Source organism: Aethalodelphis obliquidens, unplaced genomic scaffold (assembly GCF_003676395.1).
Source record: "Aethalodelphis obliquidens isolate GAN/ISIS:26980383/991018 unplaced genomic scaffold, ASM367639v1 scaffold14, whole genome shotgun sequence".
NCBI lineage: Eukaryota > Metazoa > Chordata > Mammalia > Artiodactyla > Delphinidae > Aethalodelphis > Aethalodelphis obliquidens.
Window position 1 is genome coordinate 5,623,112 of NW_020837958.1, and position 22,992 is coordinate 5,646,103.

At 45.1% G+C, this 22,992-nt stretch overlaps 1 protein-coding gene across 4 annotated transcripts in view; it reads right to left on the reverse strand.

Moving 5' to 3' along the window:
• The window catches only part of EXT2 (exostosin glycosyltransferase 2), a 137,343-nt gene that overhangs the window by 83,776 nt on the left and 30,575 nt on the right, over nt 1-22,992 (reverse strand). For all 4 annotated transcript variants that reach the window (XM_027114944.1, XM_027114942.1, XM_027114945.1 and 1 more), the window contains 3 exons: nt 22,017-22,212; nt 20,072-20,211; nt 16,977-17,070 (listed from right to left, as the gene is read on the reverse strand). In XM_027114944.1, coding sequence (XP_026970745.1) covers nt 16,977-17,070; nt 20,072-20,211; nt 22,017-22,212 — 430 coding nt within the window. The remainder of the gene's footprint in view (nt 1-16,976; nt 17,071-20,071; nt 20,212-22,016; nt 22,213-22,992) is intronic.

The window sequence follows — 22,992 nt, forward strand, 5'->3', positions numbered from 1 at the left end:
GATGAATCCACTGCTAGATCTGGAGACTTCAACACCCATCTATCAGAAGTGGACAGATCCAGCAGGCAGAAAATCAGTAAGGACATAGTTGAACTTATTAACAGCACCAAATAATCGACATCTATAGACTATTTCATCCAACAATAGCAGATTATACATTCTTCTCAAGCTCACAAGTAACATTCACCAAGACAGACCTCATTCTGGGCCATAAAACATACTTGAACAAACATGAAAGAATAGAAATCATATGATGTATGCACTCAGACCACAATGGAATTAAATTAGAAACAGTGACATGGGGCTTCCCTGGTGGAGCAGTGGTTAAGAACCCGCCTGCCAATGCAGGGGACACGGGTTCGAGCCCTGGTCTGGGAAGATCCCACATGCCGCGGAGCAACTAAGCCCGTGAGCCACAACTACTGAGACTGTGCTCTAGAGCCCGCGAGCCACAACTACTGAGCCTGCGCACCACAACTACTGAAGCCCGCGCGCCTAGAGCCCGTGCTCCGCAACAAGAGAAGCCACTGCAATGAGAAGCCCGTGCACCGCAAGGAAGAGCAGCCCCTGCTCGACGTAACTAAAGAAAGCCGTGTGTAGCAATGAAGACCCAATGCAGCCAAAAATAAATAAATATATTTAAAAAAAAAAGAAATAGTGACATGGAGGAAATAAGTCATTATACATTTGTTAAAACCCATAGAATGTACAACATCAAGAGGGAACCCTAATGTAGACTATGGACTTTGAGAGATAAGGATGTGTCAGTGTAGGTTCAACCGTAACAACTGAACCACTGTGGTGCATTGTTATGGGGGAGGCTGTGGGAACAGGGGGTATGGGGAACTCTCTCTACATTTTGCTTAATTTTGCTGTGAACCTAAAACTACTCTGAAAAATAAAATTTAGTAATTAAAAAAAAAATCATACCTGTACTTCATTTAATCTCAAAATTACACTGAGGCCCTTTTTAAAATTCATCTGACAATTTTTACACAAGAGTTAGCATCTATTCTCTGCCCCACTGTTATCTCATGGGGGCAAAAAAAACATCTTCCCAGCTAGATTAAAAACTCTCTGATGGCCCACAGTACAAAGCAAAACTTACCAGGCCCCACTCAAGGGCAAGGATTCAAAAACTCAGCCCCTAAATACTACAGATTTAGGGCAGTGCGTTTCTGCGGGTTCTCTCCGCCTCTTTCCACTGGTATCCTGCAGTTCCTCTAGCGTAAGGCCCAACCATCTTGGGAAACTGGAACAGACTAAGGCGACAGATCACCATCCTCAATGTTTCATTTTACCCAACAGCAGCAACAAAGCAGGACTAGACTTGGCTTAACCAGTAGGGTCTCTATTTTCAGCTGTGTGGCTGCAGGGGAACAGCTGAGAACATTTCGAACGTTCAGTACAGCCACTGCCCAGTGCAAGATCTAATGTGTCACACCTAATGAACAAATTTTTGCTCTTCTCCTAGGATCTCACATAGAGCCCGATAATTCTTGCTAGGAATTCATCTCTCCTAGGATTTAATCTCAATTTTATTTTTACCTTATGCCATATTCCCAGCCTTCTAAAAATATATTAGAATTCGGAATCCACAGTAGGTTTGTTGTTGTTTTGTCTTGTTTAAAATAGTCTCTACCCAGCTGGCACATAGGTGGTGAAAAGAAAAATAAAATCACCTTAATACTAGCGACTGTGGTTATAAAACTCTGCCACACAAAATGGGCCCTTTCTTCTCCTTCTCACCCTTCTCGGGACTTTGAGAACTTGCTCACAGCCTTTGCCCTAGGCTGGCTGTAGAGTACTTGCTCCTTTAAATCTAGGTTTCTCCACTCCTAGCATTTTTGTTAACCATCCCTCAACTTCCCCCAATTTAATCCCATTTTCCTGGCGCTGAGATGAAGTGGTCTTTACACAGTCTTCCAGGCCACGTCCCCCCAGCACGCTCCCAAGAACTGCTGAAGACCTCTCAACACCAGCAGCAGCCCCAGCCCCATAGGAATAGTTGTTGAATACATAACAACTTCCATTTGTGCAGCTGATTTCTAGGAGTCCTAGACCTTATTCTTACATCTAAAACCACGAGTCACTCAAAGCTTAGGAAAACAAGCAAGTACATGGACCAGTACTCAAATCCTATTCTGAGACAGAGCTGGCCGGAAAATTCCCAAAAGCCCATATGTAAGCCCATGTCATCCATTTCGAAGCAAAGATTTCCTTCTATTCATCTCCATCCTCAGTATTTATAGTTATGGGGAGTGATTAAAGAATTAACATGCAGTCAGTTCCACGTGTAGTTACCGGAGAAAATGGCTCCGGCCATTTTTGATCCTTAAGAATCAAGAAAATGTAAGGAGGCGGTCTGAACGATGAGGCCCAAGACATCTGATGGCAAGATAGTGTGCTCGGTTAAGTTCACAACAGTCTTTAATTAGACAAGGTGTTTTTTTCCAAAGACTAATACATATTTACAGGTTCTTTATAAGCTCACATGGCATCATGTGATATGGTTGATTCCTATAAAGAGTTTAAAAACCTGAGCTGCCATCAGAGGAAGGATACAGAGAAAGAATTAGAACATGGGGCAAAGAGAGGCAAGTGAAGAATGGGGATTTCAAATTCCTTCCTCTCTCAAAGTCATGCAATAGGATTTAGAATGGGAGAAGTAAATTTGCAATTAGGTGGAAAACAGAAACTAAAGGCAAAGAGAAGCAACCTATAAACCATCACCAATACACAAATGTCCCAAAAGACATACTTATCTCAGTGTAAAAGGGAAATGCCCCTGGAGAAAAGGTGAGAAAAGTGAACTTCTTAATCATATGCCACAAATTCTTCCCAGTCCCAAGCCTGCCACTAAAGCTTTGTGACTACAGGCCATCTACCAGCCTCTAAGGTTCACTGTCCCCCTTCAAAAAATGAGAATAACAACTACCTCATCCGGTTCTCATGAGGAAGTTCCTAACACAGCACCAGACACAGCAGTTAACATAAATATTAACTCTCCCCTTCCCTTTGTCAGCTGGAAAGTGTAAGCTCATGACCATACTCACGACCAAAGAAACAACTAGACAGTAGTAAAACCAGGCCTGTCTCTTCCGATACCTGGGTACCTGCTAGAAACTCAACCTTTACTCTGAAGCAGAAAGAGACCCTGCCAGAGTGTCCTTTCTGCTAAGGATTATCAGTAACGTTCCATTTGAATTCTAGAAAAGCAGAGGAACTCAACAGAGATCATTTGCTCCTTCTCTAAGCTAAAGGCATCTTAAGTAGAAGGCATTTTCTACTCAATATTCTTAGAATGAGTGGTTTGATTTCTTGCCGAAGAAGCTATATTGAAGTCATCTAATAGTCACAGGTCCCTGGATTTGCCTCTCAACACTAAAGCTTTCACTCTTGTTCCTTAGTCTGGAAGCCAAGCAGATGTGGGAGAGCAATCCATGCCACTTCTATCTCTTTTTGGAAGATCTACTTCTTCCAGAAGACAGAACGGATCAAGAAGACAGGGAAGAGTGCAGCTGGGCTATCTTAAAAGTAGGGCTCATCCAACCTGGACGCACTGGAGCTGAACACGGAAGCCGTGATACTTTCCCTAGACCATCTTCCCCATCGATTCAGCTCCCAGACACCAAAGATGGCTTAATTTGCGTGTTTTAGCCTTATCTGAAAGAAAAATTCTTTCAAAAATAGATGCTACTTGGGGCAAGCCGGGAAGAGAAAGGGGCAAAAGAGCTTGAAAGTAGGGAAGGACTCCACGAATACTTGTGGGGTGTGCTCAAATGTTACGCTCTCCTGTCCTATGGGAAGCAAGAAGGGACAGAGGAGGAAAAGGGGGCAGCCTGAGTTGTGTTTCTTGACGTGTGACAGGCAGCTCCTGAAATAGAAAGCCATAGGTTTCAAGTCTCAGGGGTATCACCTTCAAATATGTCAGGGTTCTAAGGGTGGATCAGTTTTCCCAACTGCTGACACCCTGCTGTGAGGAGAGATCCCAAGCAAAACACAAGCCTCTGACTGGGAGCCTTTGAGGTGGCAGGAGCCATGAGGAGTTCAAAGGCAAGGCCGGCCAATGGCTTGTACCTCCAAGAGCCGTGGGGGTGAAAGGTTACTAAAGCAGGAGCCACTGACCAATAAAACTGTGTTTGGTCAAACCTTCTCAGCAAAGGGACTAGAGATTCATTTCTCCCGTGCCCTGTTTCAGAGTTACCCATGCCTCTGAATCCCACTGTTCCCTAGGTCAGATCAGGGAGCTTCTTTAGTGGTTAGCAGCTGACAAGCCCTGCCTCCTGGTTGGGTCCGTGGACTAGCTAAAAGGTGGATTGGAAACCTTTAATCAGACTCTGTCATCAAAAGTAAATAAATAAGAGCACGACTTGGGTCAACCAGTTGTAAAGGAATCTGCCTGGGGTGAGATCTCCCGTGTTTGCTCAAATCAGGAGGAAGCATAAGTTTGTTTGATCAGAGAAGGTAAATATGAAGCAAGTCTCACTGCAACAGACACACGTGAAAGGCCTCCAGCCCTTTTAATTAAGACACACACACAAATACAATGTGTGAAGGGACTGAGGACGGGACTCGAGGGCTCGTTTCATCCCATGGCATGCCACATTAGGGCCATGTTCCCTCTTCCATCTGCTTCCCGTGTAGTAACCATTCCAGAGACGGCCGAGGAGCTAGTTTTTCTGGCTGTGGATACTAACTCACTCAGCAGTCAGGTCCCATGGGAGCCCTTCCACTGTCCCCACACATCCCCAGAGGAAGAGGAGTTGAGAAGCCTGTGGGCCCAATGCCTCTTATCACTGTGCCAGCTAACCAGAGGCACGTGGGCCCCTATAAGCCGCTTGCGTCTGGGACCCTCCTTCTTCTGATCACATGTTATCAAGACAAACTCTCCTGTTGATCCTGAGTGGAAACTCCAACGTACGTTCCGTAAATTGGGACTCTGAACAGAGGGAGAAGTGTGAAATAGCTACACCTGCTATGTCAGTGGTTCTCACTTTTGTTTCCCCTGCTCTTTCTTACCTGGATGATGACATATACCTATGAGTAAGAATAACTGAGGTTCATCATGGCAAGGACTCTCAAGAGAAATTCATGTCCCCATTCCCCACCCCAGAAAACATTTAAGAATCTGAGTGGGAGCAAGAGGGTTGAGAGAACTCAACCCTCAGTCTGCAGCTTCAAACAAAAACTCAAAGATCCCTCTAAAATACAAATGATATAAGATCATCAAAACCTGGCCAAATTAACATGAAAATTAAAAATACTTCAATACATATATGGACTTCAAATACTTGAAGACAAACCACTTGCTCTGTTTAATAAAAAGTATTGGATTCTGAAAGATAATAAGTGACCTGCTCACCTCCTATTAAAGCCTTATCAAAATGGGAAATAAGTGCACATTTAAATACAACAAATTAGCCTTTAAGTTACAAGGAGAGAGAGAACTGTATCGCCAGAAATGGTTTATATGGAGCTACTTCTGTACCAGTCCTGGTCTGATCCAGTACTAAAGGTCTTTAAGTCAAATTGAATGTAATAAATATACATGATCGTTGTCTTACATTCCGAAGAACAGTAGCCTGGAATTACAAGGTTAATTGTGTTATTGTAAAGTAACCATGCAATTCCAAACTCTCTCAACCTCTTCAAGGCTGAGGGAGATAGAAAAATATATAATAATCTATATTAAGATTTATAAATATAGACAGAAATCTAACGGATCAGTTTGACCCTTACTGAAGACCTGACAGTAGTGAATTCTTTACCAAATGTATCAACACTTGATAATTTACAAGTTACTGTTTTGTAAACAAACCTAGATATTTTTCTAAGTAGGTATATAATGAATTCAAACCTGCACTATGTTTCCTGTAATGAGCAATTATTTCTCAGAAATGCTTCACAAATGGTCCCACCCTGTAGGAAACCAGCCCCAAAGAGTCAGACAATCCTTATACAGGCTGAAAATTAATATTTAACACTTTTATTAGCGAGGCCATTTCCGGAAGCAATGCCCCATATCGTGGACTCGTTACAAGGGATTAACCAACCCATGGTTAATTCTAGAGACAGTTCTCCAACCGGTGCCCAAAGAGGAAACTGACCATTCCACATACCCACACCCCTTGCAAAGGCTGTATGATGAAGACTGTTCATCATCATATATTTACTGAGAATTTCCAATATATTACTTGTTAGACATTTTTAGTAAGCTTATTAAAACTGTACCATAAGCAATAACATCCAGTCCAGTAAACTTCTTAACTAATTCTAGGATATCAATTTGTCAGAAATGTACAAAATAGTAGTTCTGTTGCTTTGGAGTTTGGGGCATTTTATTTTGTTTTATTGCTTGTTTGGTTTTTATACCTAATTACTCTCCCCACAGGAGCTACATGAGTAATAAAACAAACCAGTATTTTTTATTGTTTGCTCAATGAAAATCATCAATCCTAGATCTACAGCTATATCATTTGACCAACTTACTACAAAAATTCCTTGCTTTTGCCTCAACCTCAAGTTAAATGACTATTTTAACTTGAACACACTTGCAAAAGTACTCATGTCCAAAACTATTCGAAAAAGGGAAAATAATGTGTTTGTGCCAAAAGGGTGCCGAGCAGTTAAAAATATATGTCCACTGGATTTTGCTTATCTCTACTACCCTCTTCCTAAAAGCTTTAGTTAGGAGAAGAAGAGCAGACAGATATAAAGTAGATTCTTGGGGCATAATGCACCCAGCCAGCCGTCTGGAATCAAGGCTGGAAGGCTGAAAGCAGAAGGAGGGTGAGGATGTACTTTTTGAAACGCCTGGAAAAACATTCTGGTCAGGAGATGCCAGCGATTTTGAGGCTCCATCAAGCCACTGGCCTGGATCCAGGTAATGGTTTTTCCTTGCCCTCAGCTGTCTGCTGCTAGAGTTTTCCAGCGAAGAGAGAAAGGAAAAGTGGTGGAAGAGAGGGAGGGGCAGCTTCCAGTCCACCTCTCTGTAACCGAGAGGGTACGAAGGGCCAAGCACTGCGGGCTGACATTTATAGAGGGCCTGGCGCTTCCACAAAGCAGTCTGGGAGGATTACTGGGGGTTAGCAACCTGGTCTAAAAGGGGCAGTGAAGCAGACTGATGAAAGTCCCTTTGAATTCGCTAACAGTGACGCCGTGGGCACAGAGACAGCGAGCTGGAGCTGGCAGAGACGTGTGAGCAGAGGTCTAGCCAGTCAGATGGCCTTTAGGAAAAAAGCTACATTGTAAAGCTTGCTCCCTTAGCCCTTCAGGGCTGCCCAGCTCGCCTGCTGAAGCCTGAAAGCACAAACTACCAGCGGAATGGCATTTCTAATCAGGGGATAAAAATAAAAGCCCTTGGAAAACCCTCCCTTGCCTAACCCTGGCTGCCCTGCCCCCACCAACCAGGAGCCAGGTATCCGGCCAAGGGCGAAGTTCCGGACCTGCAGAGGTTAATTATCTTGCTAGACTTTTCCCTCCAGATCACCGCTGTGCTACCCAATCCCTTCTGCCTGGCATTTTTCTTCAATTTTAATATCAGAAGTTTCACACGCCTGCCAGAGCTCCTGGACTCGGCAAAAGGGCCCATATACCTGTCAGCAAACTGATAAGAACTTTAAAATGACTCTGCAGGGCCTCTTTATAAAGAAGAGCCAAAGAAGCCCATAAAGAAAGAGGGCAGGGGCCACGGAAACCAGCCGCTCACACTGTTTTAACGTGGCATTAAAATGAGCTGCAGATTTATGGCAGTGTTTTAGCCCCTGGCCCAAGTCATCTGGGGATGAAGCGCTCGTCTCCGCTCTCCAGCGGGATTTCAAATATGGGATGGAGCTGACTGGAAAGGGATGGGGGGAAGGGCGGCAGAGGCAGCAGGAGGAGGAGAGGAGAGGGGAAGGGAAGCAGCAGAGAACAAGGAAAACCATATTCTTTCATTCTCCTTTCAGTAGGAGGTGAACAACAGCTATTCCTAAGAGGTATCTGACCGGTCCTCTTAAATTCACATAAAAATTTCCTTTATTTTTAGTACGTACCTAGTAAAACTCTAGTTCCTCAACTGTTCACCACCCAAATGTCAATTCTGATTTTGACTTTTCTCTTTAAGCTTATTTTTTAATCTTCTAGTTCAAAAAATGAATAAATGATCTAGCAGAGAACATGCTCAAAGGGGGGGTAGTAGGGTGGGCAGAGACTCAGTACGAAAACTTTTCTCATTGGAAAGGGGAAAAAGTAATAGTACTTTATCCAAATGTGCCAATGAATTTTTTTTCTTTAAGGCCAGGTAGAGAACCACTGATTTTCATAAGCCATCCTGATCCTAACAGAAAAACAGAGAGGTGACCCTCCCTCCACGCCAAGAGGAAGAAAGTACACCAGACCCACAGGAAAAAGTTCTGTTTCAAGTTTCCAAGCCCAGAAGCAAATGCATAATACATCCACGTTGGTAACTCACTGTGGTTCCTGAAGACCAAGCTCCACACCAGGAGGCTCCTGCCGGCCTCAGACACAGACCCAGGCGGAGCGCTCCCAGATGACGGCCAGCAGGCGGACCAAGATCTAGATGCTTTAAGTCCGTGATTTCACTTAATCAACACAATTGCTCTATCGTGTTATTATCCCCAGGTCTGAGATAAGAAAATTGATGCTTGGCAAAGCTAGGTAATTTGCCCACACTCACGAAGTTGACAGACAAGACACCACAGCTTGGGATGCAAATTCAGGTCTCTCCGAGTCAAAAGCCCATGTGGTTCCCACTACCAACACTTCTCAGACTTTCTGGACTGGGACCCACACTAAGAAACATACAAATACATTTTATACTGCAACTCACCATGCGCATTCATACAAAAGAAACAAAGGTTTCAGGAAGTATTTACCCTTGCTATGTCATAATTTAGTATCTTTCTATTATCTTTCATTTTTAAAAAATAAAATGCCAGTCGAGACCCACTGAACTGACTTCATGATCCACTAATGAATCATGAGACCCTCAGTCTGGAACATACTGCAGTACCCAATGTCCCCCTTTCCCCCAAAAAATCATCGGCTGGGATCAGAAAACCTGGGTTCAAGGGTAGGCTCAGCTCTGACCCTAGCAATTCATTCTCAAGATCACTTGAACTCTAGGGTTTATACATCATTTATAAAACATGAGAAAGGGGCTGAATAATTTCTAAGGTCCCTTCCAGCTCTTTGATTGTTTTCCCTCAATCTCCTTAATCGATACTGCTTTCCCCTCTCATCACACATCCTTTCATTACTCTCCACTTGTCAGTGACCTTCCCTTCCTTCTAACTCCCTACAAAGTTCTCTGCTACTGGGATTCCAATGCCCCCCCTCGGGCTGCTCCATCTGACCTACCGAGTCTTTCCCACAGAAGCCAACCTCTGGGAGAAGGTCAGTACCTCTCAGAGCATCCTCTCTCCCTATTCGAGGCCAGCCAGTCGTGAAGCCCCCTTCACCTCCTGATCCGTTCCTGGCTCTCCACAGTACGACTGAGTGAGAGCACTTCTGGCCTCTTCATTCATACACTACTGAAAGTACTCTCCCAGCACCCTGATGGCCTTTCTTACAGACAGGATCTGTGTCCCTCTCTCCCTCCCTTTGCAAAAATCTCCCTCAGTGTGCCCATACCATTCTAGGAACAAAGCAGGTACTCAATACATATTCATTGGACGGGTTTGCACTATGAAATCAAGGACTCTAATTCTCTAGATTTAGAGAATATTTAGGTGGGCTGCTCTAGGAAAAGTCGCCAAACCAGTTAAAACTGGCATCACAATACAATAAGCGAGCATTTACAGACAGAGCTCCATCTACTACCCATGATGCTCGCCATGGACAAGGTATGCCCAGGTTGCCAAGGAAAGCAGCTTTATGGTCTCTCCATCTGGACTGTAAGGATTTAAATCTCAGAAGCTATACAAAATAACTGCAAATCAGCCCATACCTTAAAGACAGGGAAATTTATTTACAGGCCCTAGTGCACTATAAATTTGAGACAGTTCTATTAAAATGCTTTTCTTGGCTTCCCATCAGATACTTGGCAAGAGTCTTTTTCCAATAAGGTTCTTAATACTGAAGTTGAAAAAAAAGGTAAGTTAAACACATAAAAATGCTCTTCCTTAAGAGTTTCGATTAAATGAGTCCTTGTTTTATCCTACTTTAAACATACATTGACCGGTCTCCTTCACAACATGGATTTATACATTCAGGAAAACTCCAACAGAGTATACAGTGCTACTGAAACAAAATTATGAAACTCAAAATATCCCGTAATCACACTCTTCCCCAAGGCTCTCCCGCTGGTCAAAGAGCCTGCCTTTGTATCAGACCATGGTTGTCTGTTTCACAGGGAGAACTCCAGGGATCAGGTCAGTGTGTTTGTTGAAGGGTAAGTGATCCAGTAGCTTTTTTTAGGGCAAGTACAAAAGTAGGGATGGGGAAATAGAGCTTGGAGTGGCATGTTGGGACTGGAGAGCGGGGGGGTGGGGTGGGGTGGGGGGAGAGGAAGGGAAGCAGGGAACACTTGGCGTTTTTTAAAAGCCCTGAGAGTTCAGTTTATATATATTAGAAAATTTTCAGTTTCACAGTGGGGGGGATAAGAGTGACAGACATTATAATACTGATCCTGGAAATGAGACGTGAAATCTTTTCCACATTCTTCATAACGTATTTCCAGGGATGTGTCCAGTCCCAAGTGTCTCAAGCAACCACGTCTTGGGGAAGACTATCCCATAAGCCGTTAGCCTGAACTGCTTCCTGGGAAGGGCATCCTGATTTTCAGCCTCGATCCAGGCCACAAAGCTCTATAATTTGAATAAAGTTGTGGGCAGCAAAAGAGTATGTTCCCTGTCTGTCCCTTACATATTGTGTGGTCTCGGGAGGATCACTTTACATCTCTTCTCTTCAGTTTCCTCACATTAAAAAATTCGGATTACTCCTCTCGCTGCCTATCTAACTACTCTGTTTACAGAGTTTGCTTTGTAAACTGTGTGTGTGTTGCAGGGGAGGGGGAGCAGGGGGAGGGAGGGAGGGAGAAATGGACACAGACTGCTAGGTAGCCATCAATGGACACAACAGTCAAGCCACCAGCATAGGGAACCCTCAGAGAACACATCCCTCTGGACTGCTGAGGCTTCCAGATACCCGAGGGTTTACACCTTTAAGTGAATCACAAAACCTTCTTAAAAAATAAAAACAAATATTTTAGATAGAAAACTTTATAAAATATTTTACATGAAAGCCAATATTTTTAAAAAATATATATATGCTAAACCAAATTTAAACCCTCACTTAAAGACTGCAGGGCATCACCAAGAAGAACCATTTCTGTATCTCCTCAGTTTGAAGATGCCCATCAGTAACATCTTCGAGGGGATGAAACAGAAACTATATTCAATGTTCAAAGTGATGGGAAGACTCATTTGGATGCCAGAAATCCAAAAGATGAAAAACAAACAAACACACGCATACTTCTTTGAACCGAGGAATTCCGCCATCTTACAATGACGCGCCCATATCGTGAAGCGCACACGGCGGTCTGCATACATCCAAAGTGCTGAGAGTTCTATTTCTAAAATAGCTTTTCCGTCTTCTCTATTCATGCCTGACTGGCAGATGACCCAGTGAGGTGTAGTCTTTCTCTCTTTCAAATTTGTCACTTTTAGACTACTATGGCTATGGAAAGCGGATAATCTAATGTGCTGAAATCGCAGCCTCCCATCGGGGCTCTCCCCTGAATAAAATGCATGAGCTCTGGTGGACACACACGCACTTACTGTTCTGTGGTCTCTTCTGCTCTCTCCTCCGGCACAGCTACACCTAACTACAGTCCTGCTAGGTGAGGGTACCACAGTTTCTTCGATGGAAGTGTTCTTTTTCCTAATCAGCCCATTATACCTTCAAGTACTCCTCCATGGCACAAATATTTGGTAGGCTTAGTAGGAAAATATGAAGGCAGACTGAGATGGGTCAGTGTAATAGACTGAAAAGAAACGGATATTTTAACTTAGCCAAGCATTAAAGGAGAGATAGAGCAAAGAAGATGCTGAATGTTTCTGCCACCTCAAAGGCTCCTAGTCAATTGAGTACAAAGAAGAGTTCAAAGGCAAGGCAGGCTCCTGACTTCCACCTCCTAGTGTGGCTGAGGTTAGAGGTCACTGCTGGTGGAGCCACTGACCAATAAAAGAATGTTTGGAAACTCCGCTCAACAGATAAACTGGGGATCCGTTTACGCCTTCCCCCCTATCCACACAAACAGTTCTAACTATACAGTCCAGTGTCTATTCAGCCCTCCAATATCCCAGATTGCTTTCTTTTCCATTGTGATTCAAAGGGAGACTGGGGATGTGAATGTTCCATACGACTATAGAAAAATACTTCTTCCTGGTTTCCAATGTGAGAAAGATGGTTGACGGGACTCCCCATCTTTAAAGCTTACATCAAATGCTACCTCCCCAATAAAGCTGTCCCTAACAGCTTTAACCCGTACTTCCTCCCATGTCAGACCCCTGACATCCTTTGGAAAACGTGCACCGTCTTCTCAGCTTTCTTCAGGCTTATTCCCACACATCCCCAAGATGGCTGTTAGGCCTCAGTGGGTGGGGATCACAGGTTGCTTATCATCTCCCATCATCTCCCCTTGGGGGAAAAACATAATTAGGGCTGCACTGAATTAATTAACTAGTTAATTTAGCTCATAGGACAATTAAAGGCTGACTGGTAAGTTGGCTTTATACCGCTGTAACTATTAACCTCTCATTGAAGGAACTGGTTTTTAACTTAACCACAAAAAACCCCATAAGCCACCCCAGCTCTTTCAATGCCATATATGCCAGTACTGCTGGCTGTTCGCCTTTAGGGGTAGATAACACAGATGCAGGTTGTACTTCAAAAATCTTAGCTTGACCCCAGCTCTTACTTCAGGGTCTAGCCCTGCATTTAACGTTATGGCTGCTTCACTAGCGCATCTAAGGTCAGGTGGAAAACTTAATTAGGTTTCCTTGTCAGGCAGAATATCCTTCTCTCTTGGTACATCCTAACTCCTGAGTCATGTTAAGGATTTTCACCATGTATTCATCGATCAGATTATAGCCCCTGAACTCTAAGCTGCAAAAAGTTACTGCAATACCTTCGTCACCAAGATCCCACCCCACATCTCTGGGGTCAATTCAGAAACTCTGGCTCTATTCCATCACAGGAGAGCAGAATCCTGTGCTAAGTGCAGGAAGGAGCGGATCTCGAGAGAGCGGCTCTGAGGACAATGTCAACCTAGCTCACAGCACTTAGGACTTCTTGGAAACAAATACTCAAAAGGAAAATCAGTCACTTAAAAGTGGATGGAGCCCTCTGCTGGCTACAACTGTCCACGCAGGCCCTTGAGCCGGTTCTGAGTTGCTGAGCAAGAAAATCAGACCCTCTGTTCCTCGGTCTCAGCTCATTCTAACATGATCAACCAGGGGTTCCAAGGTATCAGCTACCGATGCAACCAGGTTTTCCCCTAAAAGTTTATGCCTGTCTTACAAAAAGACTCAAATTTGACCTCCCTAAAGAGAATTCACTAAGGTGTAAAAACTTTCCAGAACCAAGTGTGTGCTATTTTTTCAGTTACTCCTGCCAAGGTCAGATTAAATCAATGGAGGGTATACAGAAGGCAAAATGACAAGCATATTCCGGAAAGGACAAGAGAGAGAGATGATTAACTATCAATAGAAAAGTGGTTCCCAATCACAGAAATTCTGCTCCATGGGGGGCATTTGGTAACGTCTAGAGACATTGCCAGTTGTCACAACTTGGGAGACAGGTGTACTGCTGGCATCTGGCAGCTGAACTTACTCATCCTTTATAACTATCTGGGAATTGCTTCAACCAGATAATCTCACCTTTAGTTGAGATCAGTCCAGTCTAGAAATGTGAGGTTGGGAGAAGAAAAGAGGTCGTTTTGGAGATGTAGAATATTCAGAGAAAGGGGAGCAGGACTAAACGGGGCATGGCAGCAGAGTGCCAGAAGGTCTGAAAACAGCACAGAGAAAAGGGGCATCAGCAAGCAGAGGGAGGTTTAGAAACGGGAGGCAGGAAAGTACCAAGACTGCCTTTATCCTCCAAGTTGACATAATGTGGGTTATTCACCACCAGAGACAGTGACAGGCCCTCATGACAGGAGGTGGTCATGGGAAAGAGATGACCACTTAATTATTAATGTTGTCAAGGCCAAGAGTTTCACAGCGTTTTTTAACAGCTGAATGAAACATGAGAGATGTTCTAGCCAACGCCTTGATTTCATAAATGAGGAAAGGAAAGTCCAAGGAGCTTTGGTAACTTGTCATGGTTGTATAATTAACAGGGACAGACCCAGGGCTCAAACTCGAGTCTTTTGACTCCAAGTGTGTCTCTTTGAACCAAAATAACCTAAAAGTACACTGTTTTAAGTAACCTTTAGTCATTCCATCTCAACGGTTCTATGATTCCAAGCCTGTCACCGAAAAGGCCGGCCAGGCTCGTCTCAGACCTATGGTTCCCAAAGCTCCCGGAAAACAAGGGCATTCTGTGAGCTGACGGCGGGAGCTCTGCTTGGGAACTAAGTGATTCTCTTTCCAACACGAAGGTGGCCGGGGGGAGAAGGTAACCGGACAGAACTTGCTCATTTTTACCTACCCAGTGTTTTCTTAGCCTTTTAGACTAAATCTAGAAAAAGATGATATCTGATTTAGCAGATGATTTTCTATTTAATTATGTTAAAAAATCAAGATGCCATAAAAAGAAACACAAAGAGCATAAATACCAGCGCCCTTCAAGCAGCATTTTCTTCTACATGAGTTGTAAGAATCACAGGTTTAGATCAAGAACATAGAGATCTCTAGACTGACTTTCTAATGCACTAAAACTCAGATGAGGTCAGGAGTTAAGTAACACACGGGGAAGCCCAGAAACTTAAAACGAACATGGGTGTGCTATGAAAAAACTTCAGGGAGGCTAAGCTCAACCTGTGATTTGGTTTCAAATCAGAACACCAAAATGTTTTACAGATGAGGCTACTGAGGGCCAGAGAAGGCAGATCCTTGGCCAAGGGCACAGAGTTAGTAACTGGGCAAGCTGGCATTCAACACAGGCAGGCTGGGGTAAGAACCTACAGACTTCATTACTGTGTGATGTGTCATCTCTTTGGTTTAAGAGGCTCGGTACCAAAATAAAGAGGGGGACTGACCACATTCACTAACTCCCTCCTAAAACCCTAAAATGACAATTAAGGGAAATTTTTAAAAATTAAGGCATAATCACTGAAAGATAAAGAGAACGGGGGAGGAGATAACAGCAACAAAATGTGGAAGCGGAAAAGCAGAAGGAAAGGTGGTAGCTGACGCTATAGGCCCAAGAGAGCGCATCCTAGATCAGCTGAGAAAAATCTGGGTTCCGCTGCAGAGACTCAGGGGAAAAGGCAGTGCTCAGGGCAGGAGGACAGATGGAAAATGTATTTAAGAAGCAGTTAGAAGCCCAGAATTCCTCCCCATTCCACACACAGCTGGGTGACTGCCCTGCCCCAGCCCAGACAGAGGCTTGAGGCTCATTCCTGGGACAAGGTTAGACACAGGGGTGCACGGGGCAGTTACATCCTCAACGCTGAGAGCCCTCCAAACCTCTTCTCCAGCTCAGCACCTACACAGATAATTTTGATAGAAATAAAAACTTGTTAAAATCCATTAAAAAAAAAAAAGAACTAGAGAAAACCATAATCTGAAAGGATACATACACCCCAGTATTCACTGCGGCTCTGTTTACAATAGTCAAGACATGGAAGTAACCTAAATGTCCATCAACAGATGAACGGATAAAGAAGATGTGGTGCATATATACAATGGAATATTACTCAGCCATAAAAAAAGAATGAAGTAATGCCATTTGCAGCAACATGGATGGACCCAGAGATTATCTTACTAAGTGAAGTAAGTCAGACAGAGAAAGACAAATATCATATGATATCACTTATATGTAGAATCCAAAAAAAATGGTACAAATGAACTTATTTACAAAAGAGAAACAGAGGGACTTCGCTGGCGGTCCAGTGGTTAAGACCCTGTGCTTCCAATGCAGGGGGCGTTCGGTCCCTGGTTAGGGAACTAAGATCCCACATGCTGCGCTGCATGCCACACAGCACGGCCAAAAAAATAAATAAATAGAGTGGATATATGTATGTGTATAACTGATTCACTGTACAGTAGAAACTAACACAACACTGTAAATCAACTATGCGCCAATAAAAATTTTTTAAAAAAACAGAAAGGAAAAAAAGAAATAGAGACAACATGCACAGTACCAATACTGGGATAGTCTTTTTTCAGTTTTTAACTTGTTTCACATTTAAGCCCAACTAAACTTCTTTTGGGAGAGAGAAACGGCAGAAGGACTAAACAGGACACATGGTGGATGCGTTAGACAGTGGAGAGCAGCCCAGGGGAAGGGGCATCAGAAGGTAGACGAGAGACCTGGGAGGGGAAGAGGGAGGGTGTACGTGTTCTGGGGAGAGGAGGGCACCTCCTAATCACGAGGGCCGCTGAAGGGGGGATCCAGGCCAGCTGACACCAAGACACTCTCGGGGTCAAGGCTCCTCAGAAGCATCACCCTGAAACGTGCTGGCTTCCACAGCCACCTCAGTCACCAGAACCCTCACCTGCCGTGTAAACCACCTTCCAGAGAGGGGCAGCTCTGCGTCCTGAGCACACCGCTGAGGTGTGACCCTAGCATCACAGCATGCTTACCTCAGGAGCATTTCTGAATCTCTGATAGTTATTATTCCAAACCTTACCTGATGCAACTCCCTAACGCTGCTTTCCTCTTTTAAGTTTGGCTGGTCAATGTAGTGGAGGAAATAAATCCCACTCCCGCACTCAGCAGCCATCGCTCTGTACCCAAGCAGCCAGGGCCACCCTTCCACGTCACCCACGCCCCCTCCCCCACAGGGCTGCCTGGCCCCTTACCTGTCTCTGCATTTCTTCAATCTGTCTTTGGGGGATGCTCTGCAGAATACTGTACACATCTGACATCTTTTCTTCTGGCACAGCCACAGATGCTCTAGAGACAAGAGCAAAACAACTGATGGACGCGCAGCCCCGTACACAAAGCACTGCTACGTACGTTTCTCGTTTAATTCTCACAAGCAGAAGCAACAACACCCAAACTACCCTCAGCCCCACAGTCCTTGCAGGGAGTAGTCCCTCTTCCTTGCCCCTTTCTCAGGGCTGACTAGCTCCCTCTCTCAGCTCCCCAGCACCACTTCATTCCTCTCCCATCCTCTGTCCACTCCCCACTGTGCTTCAGCCACACAGGTACCCTCTCAGTCTCCTGAACATACCACACCCTGCCTAACCACAAGGGCTTGGCGTGTCCAATTCTGCCTGCCTGGTCCTCTTCTTCACTCTTCACTGCCCGCTCCGAATTAACAATGACTCTTCTCCTTCAGCTACATTCCCCAATCCATTCATTTCCTCAGCATGTATTTATGGAGCCCCTACTATGTGCTAGGTCCTGGCAATACAACAGTGAACAAATCAGACATGGAAGGAAGGCCAGGGAGTGAGAGGACCAGGGGAACACCCGAGGGAGAGCATTCCAGGAGGAACAATAAACAAAAGGCCCTGAGGAAGCAGGGTGTCGGGAACGTCGGGAACGTTCCAGCAACAGCAAGGAGGCCAGTGTGGCAGGAGCACAGTAAAGGAGGTGGAGAATACCAGGCAATGAAGAGAAACAGGGGAGGGAGGGTCACAGCAAAGCCTCTGGGGCCTCCCTGACCATTTAAGGACTTACGCTTTCACTGAGATAGAAAACCACAGAAGGGGTCAGGAAGGCACGGCACGATCTGGTTAGGTTCCAACAGGATCATTCTGCCTGAAGAGTTAGAACAAACTACAGAAAGCAGGAGCGGAAGCAGGGAGAACAGCTGGGGCCCCTTGCAGGGTCCAGGCAAGGGATGCTGAGAGAGAGGAAGTGATGAAAGTGACGAGGGAGCAGAGCCAGCGGGACGTACCACCAGATTAGAGATGCTGGGTAAGGGAGAGAGGGCTCGATGACGACTTACCCTTCATGGATTCAGCAGAGTTGGTCATTACATTCGTCTAGGTTAATTTATTAAAACCTGAGACCCCCTCCGCCCACTAGCCTAGTCCATTAGGATGGAACCATGTCTGGTCCCAATCACCAGCATACCCGAGCACCTGGCATATTGCCTAGCACAATTGCGCTTAATAAATACTTGTTAAATAAGTAAATGATTTCTACCATACAGATGGGAAAACTGAGGCTCAAAAAGGTTAAATGATTGGCAAGATCACAAAGCTAGCCAGGAATAGAGCTGGTTATCTGAACCCCAGCCTTCTGTCTTCAAATCCAGAGCCCTTCCACCACTTATCCCTAATTATAACTACCCAAGCACATCTAGATCCTCGTAGGAATGAACATCTTCTCAGACTCAGCTCAGGGTCACTGCCTCTGAGAAGCCCTACCTGACCCCACAGCCAGCAAGGGTATGTGTCTCTTCCTCCCCCTCCAAGCATCCCATCCAGCCAGGGCTGCATCTCAGCTCTGCATCTGGTAATCACTGGCTTACTTGTCTATCTCCCACCACTGGACTAAGAGCTTCTCAGAGGCAAGACCTGACCTTGATCATCTTTGTATCCCCATACGCAACACAGTACCTGGCAAAGAGAGGGTGCTCAATACATATTTCCACAGATGAATAAGTGACTGGAAGTGGCTCATCACTTCTCCAGGACACAGAGAATCACACACCCTCCTCCTCCAGGCTGAACTGGGCTCCCTCCCTGTTCTGGGTTTCCATAGCACCCCCTGCATGCATCTGTTACAGCGTTTAGCATACAATACTGTAATTGTGGGTTTGTCTTCCCCACTGGATTCTCACCTCCTTAAGAGCAGAGCCTGTATTATTCACGGTAGGCTTTCCAGTAAATGTGAGATAAATGAATGTACACATGAATGAATGCTACTTAAATTGTTCAAATACCTGTGGTGACCAGGCTTGAACAGGGTATCAAAAAAGGTGGGAGGGGCTTCCCTGGTGGCGCAGTGGTTGAGAGTCCGCCTGCCGATGCAGGGGACACGGGTTCGTGCCCTGGTCCGGGAAGATCCCACGTGCCGCGGAGCGGCTGGGCCCGTGAGCCGTGGCCGCTGAGCCTGCGCGTCCGGAGCCTGTGCTCCGCAACGGGAGAGGCCACAACAGTGAGAGGCCCGCATACCGCAAAAAAAAAAAAAAAAAAAAAAAAAAAAGGTGGGAGAGGAGAAAGCAATTAAGCATTTGAGGCAAAGACAAGCCTGAGAGGTATGTACAAAAGGAACTCGTTTTCAAAAACCTTTAACCTCCAATGTCCTGGGGAAATGAAACAACAAGAGACGAGCAGACTACTCCATGAAGCACAGCACTGACAGTCACGTCCAGGCAGGACGCACGCGTGTCCATCCATCCACTGGGAGTGTTTCTAAGCTTTCACCCGTGTGCAGGCGCTCTGCCTCCAGCCAGCACTTCATGCAAATTCAACAGACTCTAGAGCAGTGGTTCTCAACGGTGGCTACAAATCAGAATTGCCCATGGAGCTTCAAAAGTCCTGAGGACAAGGCCCAGGTTTGTGTTTAAAAGTTCTTCAGGTGAGTACACTCTACAGTCACAGCTGAGAACCACTGCTCTAGGTCAAGGGTAAACGGCCAGATGGTAAATATTTTAGGTTTTGCAAGCCACGTAATCTCTGTCATTTTAAACTACAGTACTCAACTCTGCCACTGTCACTCAAAAACAGCCGAAGATCATGTGTAAATGAATGGGTATGCTGTGATTCAATAAAACTTTATTTACAAACACTGGCAGCCTGCCATATTTGGCCCAAAGGCCTGTTGGCCAACCTCGGCTCCAGGCCAACGGACTAACTTTCCTTATGGAAAATATAGCAAAAACAGTCTGAAGGAGTAGTTCTCCAACCTAGCTATGCGTTACAATTGCTGGGGGGACTTTTAAAATCTAATCCATGCAGGACTCTTGGTGTAAAGTTTATCAGAAGGTAACACCCACCTCTTCCAGTCAAGAACTTCAGAGAAAGGCAAAATGTAGGAGTCTGCAATGATAACTGGGATACAGCCGGCCCGCAACACGTCACTCAACACCGCCTGGCCCAGCCGAGCTCCTCGAAGGACCACACAAAAAGTAGCCTCCTGCAGGAATACAGGCAGAGGGAGGGATTACATACCAATTTCACTGATCCACTTACTCTGATCCCGGCAGACCATGAAGTTCTCTCAAGGGCTGAAGCCAAGCAACACCAAAAATGTTGAAAGGTAACAGGTCACACCAGTAAGACTGAAAAGCTTAAGTGGCTGCAATGTTCTGGTTTTCCACTCTCCAGTATCAGCGCAATGCCTCCACTGCTGGCATTCTGAAAATGTTCACAACACACGTCTACGTCTTCCTCTGGACACTCAACAACGTGACTTTGCAAGGGCTGGATTCTTTCAGTCCTAGTGTGCTGTGTACACACACTGTGGCACAGTGGCTGCACAGCGCTCAGAACACTTACCTCCGCCTACCTTGTTATAGAATTATTTGATCTGGGCCTATCAGTCTCCCTAGAGGACCCCCTAAATAGAAAGTATCAAATCTCCTTTTATCTTTCTACTCCCTATGGCATCTAGAAGTGTGCTTTGCATATAGAAGACATTCACTTCATGAATGCAATGCCTTAGAAAACATAGTAAGACAGATATGTTCTATTTAGAAACAATCCATCGAACAAAAAGCAAAATCTCAAAAAATTTCTTCCTCGTTCACTGCCTCAAACTTGTACTCGATGTGGGACACGTTTGGGAAAGTGAGACATGTACACGAGAAGAAACAGCTGCAATAAGTCAACCAAAATAAGAAAAGACCCCATCTCTAATACTCAGTTTCTCCCAGTTTTTGCCTCTTCAGGAGGAAAAAAAGTTAAAAAACAAAACACTGTTTAATCTTTAAAGCTAGAGAAAAGGGAAGTTCAGAAAAAATATGAAGAAACTCAACATGCCAAATTCCTCCGGGGATAAACCAGAAAACAGCAAGAGTGGAAAAAGGGCATCAGTCATGGTGGAGGCGCAGGTGGACAGCTCAGCTGGCCCCAAAGAGTCGGTGTCCAGATGTGCATACACGTGCTGATAACCATTTTTCCTGTCTAGACAAAGGTTACTATAAATACTCGTGCTCACATCACCACTGTTATCAGTCAGACATTCCAGAGGAGATGCAGCACTTTTTGAAAGAAAGTATTTTAACAATCTCAGCATGGGCCAGTACTCTTTGGAGATGAAAAAAAAAAAAATCACACCAGCTCCTTGATATTTCTCCTTGAACTAACCTGTCTGTATTTTAAATATTTAAGTGAACAAAACTCAATTTCTCCTTTCCTAGCCTCCAGGCCCTTGCAATGTGAAATATCCTGCTTATAAAACATCCCCAAAAGGACTACTCTGCTTCTGGTTATGGAAGCCCTGCCACTTCCACAATACCAGTAGGACATGCTAAGGGCGGCAAAAACACCACGAGACAAAAACGGTAACAAAAAATAAAAACCTCCCACTCAGGAAAAGCTGACCATGGCCTTGCGGGTTGGCACAGTCAGAGGATACAAGCTGCACCTTCGAGAAGGAAGTTTCTCTGGGCTGGATTATGAATACAGTGATAAAAGCAAAATACATATGCCTGCTTTGTCTATGTGGCTTTTCTATAAATCTATGGGATTTGTGCTTTTGCAGTAAGATGAAGATCTGAAAGGAGTAGGAACGCTCACAGGCCAAGCAGCTTTGCACAAACAGTACACAGATGCCAAAGCTCCTGGAGGTCCATGGCTGCAGTGAAGAGCAGTCTGTCTTCCTCTCCCCTTGGGGAGTGCTGCCAGCTGAACGTGGGAAACACCTGTCTGCTGGGGTCAGTTTCACCTTGCGGATGTGACCTGTGCCGAGCCCCGAGAGAGGAGCCGGGTGGCACTCACCTGCAGCACCTGTGGGTAATCGAAGACCTGGTGCTTGTGGCAACGCTTTCGGGCAGCGGGGATGCCCTCGGAGAGGTTGGTGCACTTGTCCAGGACTAACGCCGCTTCTCCGTGTCTGGCCTGGAGGGCGGCCAGCTCCTCTCTGTACTCGGGATGCAGAGCCATCTGGGACGACAGGAGGAAGTACCGCCGTGGCCTACGAAGGACAAAACGAGGGACTGGGACCTTGCAGCCGCTGTGCGAGTCAAGGTGAGACCAACTTTGTTATTAAACTTAATGGCAACAAGCATTTTCTCACCCTTCTTTATTCACATCCTTGACTTTTTGGGAAATTATACTCTGCGGCATTGCTGAATATCTAAAATATTATACAGTCTAAGAAAGCAATCTATGTCTCATTCACATGCTGAAGCGTCATGCCGTCATTAAAGATTTCATTTGGGAAAAGTTCTTAATGTTTTGAGGAAATGCTTATAATATGCCGAGCTAAGGGAACATGCTTTCCGTGTGTGTGTATGTATATGTGTAAAGACAGAAACGGACTGACTGGTTGATTATTTGGAAGAACATCAAATGTTGCCATTAGTTCTATATGAGCTCTCTGCTCTGAAAAGGAACTGAGAGCGGGCTGCATCCTTCAAACAGGAAAACAAGGGGTCTTAATGGACAGCAGTGGCTGTGAAAGCAGAATAGGTGAAAGACTGCTTCCGGCTGTTGGGTGGCACTCTATGCCACTCAACATCCCCATCCTCAAGGCCACAGGGACTCGGGAAGACCAGACTGGGCACTGAGAACAAGTGGAAAAAACCATCTTCACCACGGGATAGAACCAGTCGTAACATCCGGATAGCAGGAAAATGGAGTGAAAGGAGGACTTCCAAGAAGCTAGCGCCATTTTAATCTCCACGAGAGACAAAACGTGAGCACAAAGTGAGTAAGCCAGGAGTTGGGGGAAGACTCTGGGGAGACCAGATGG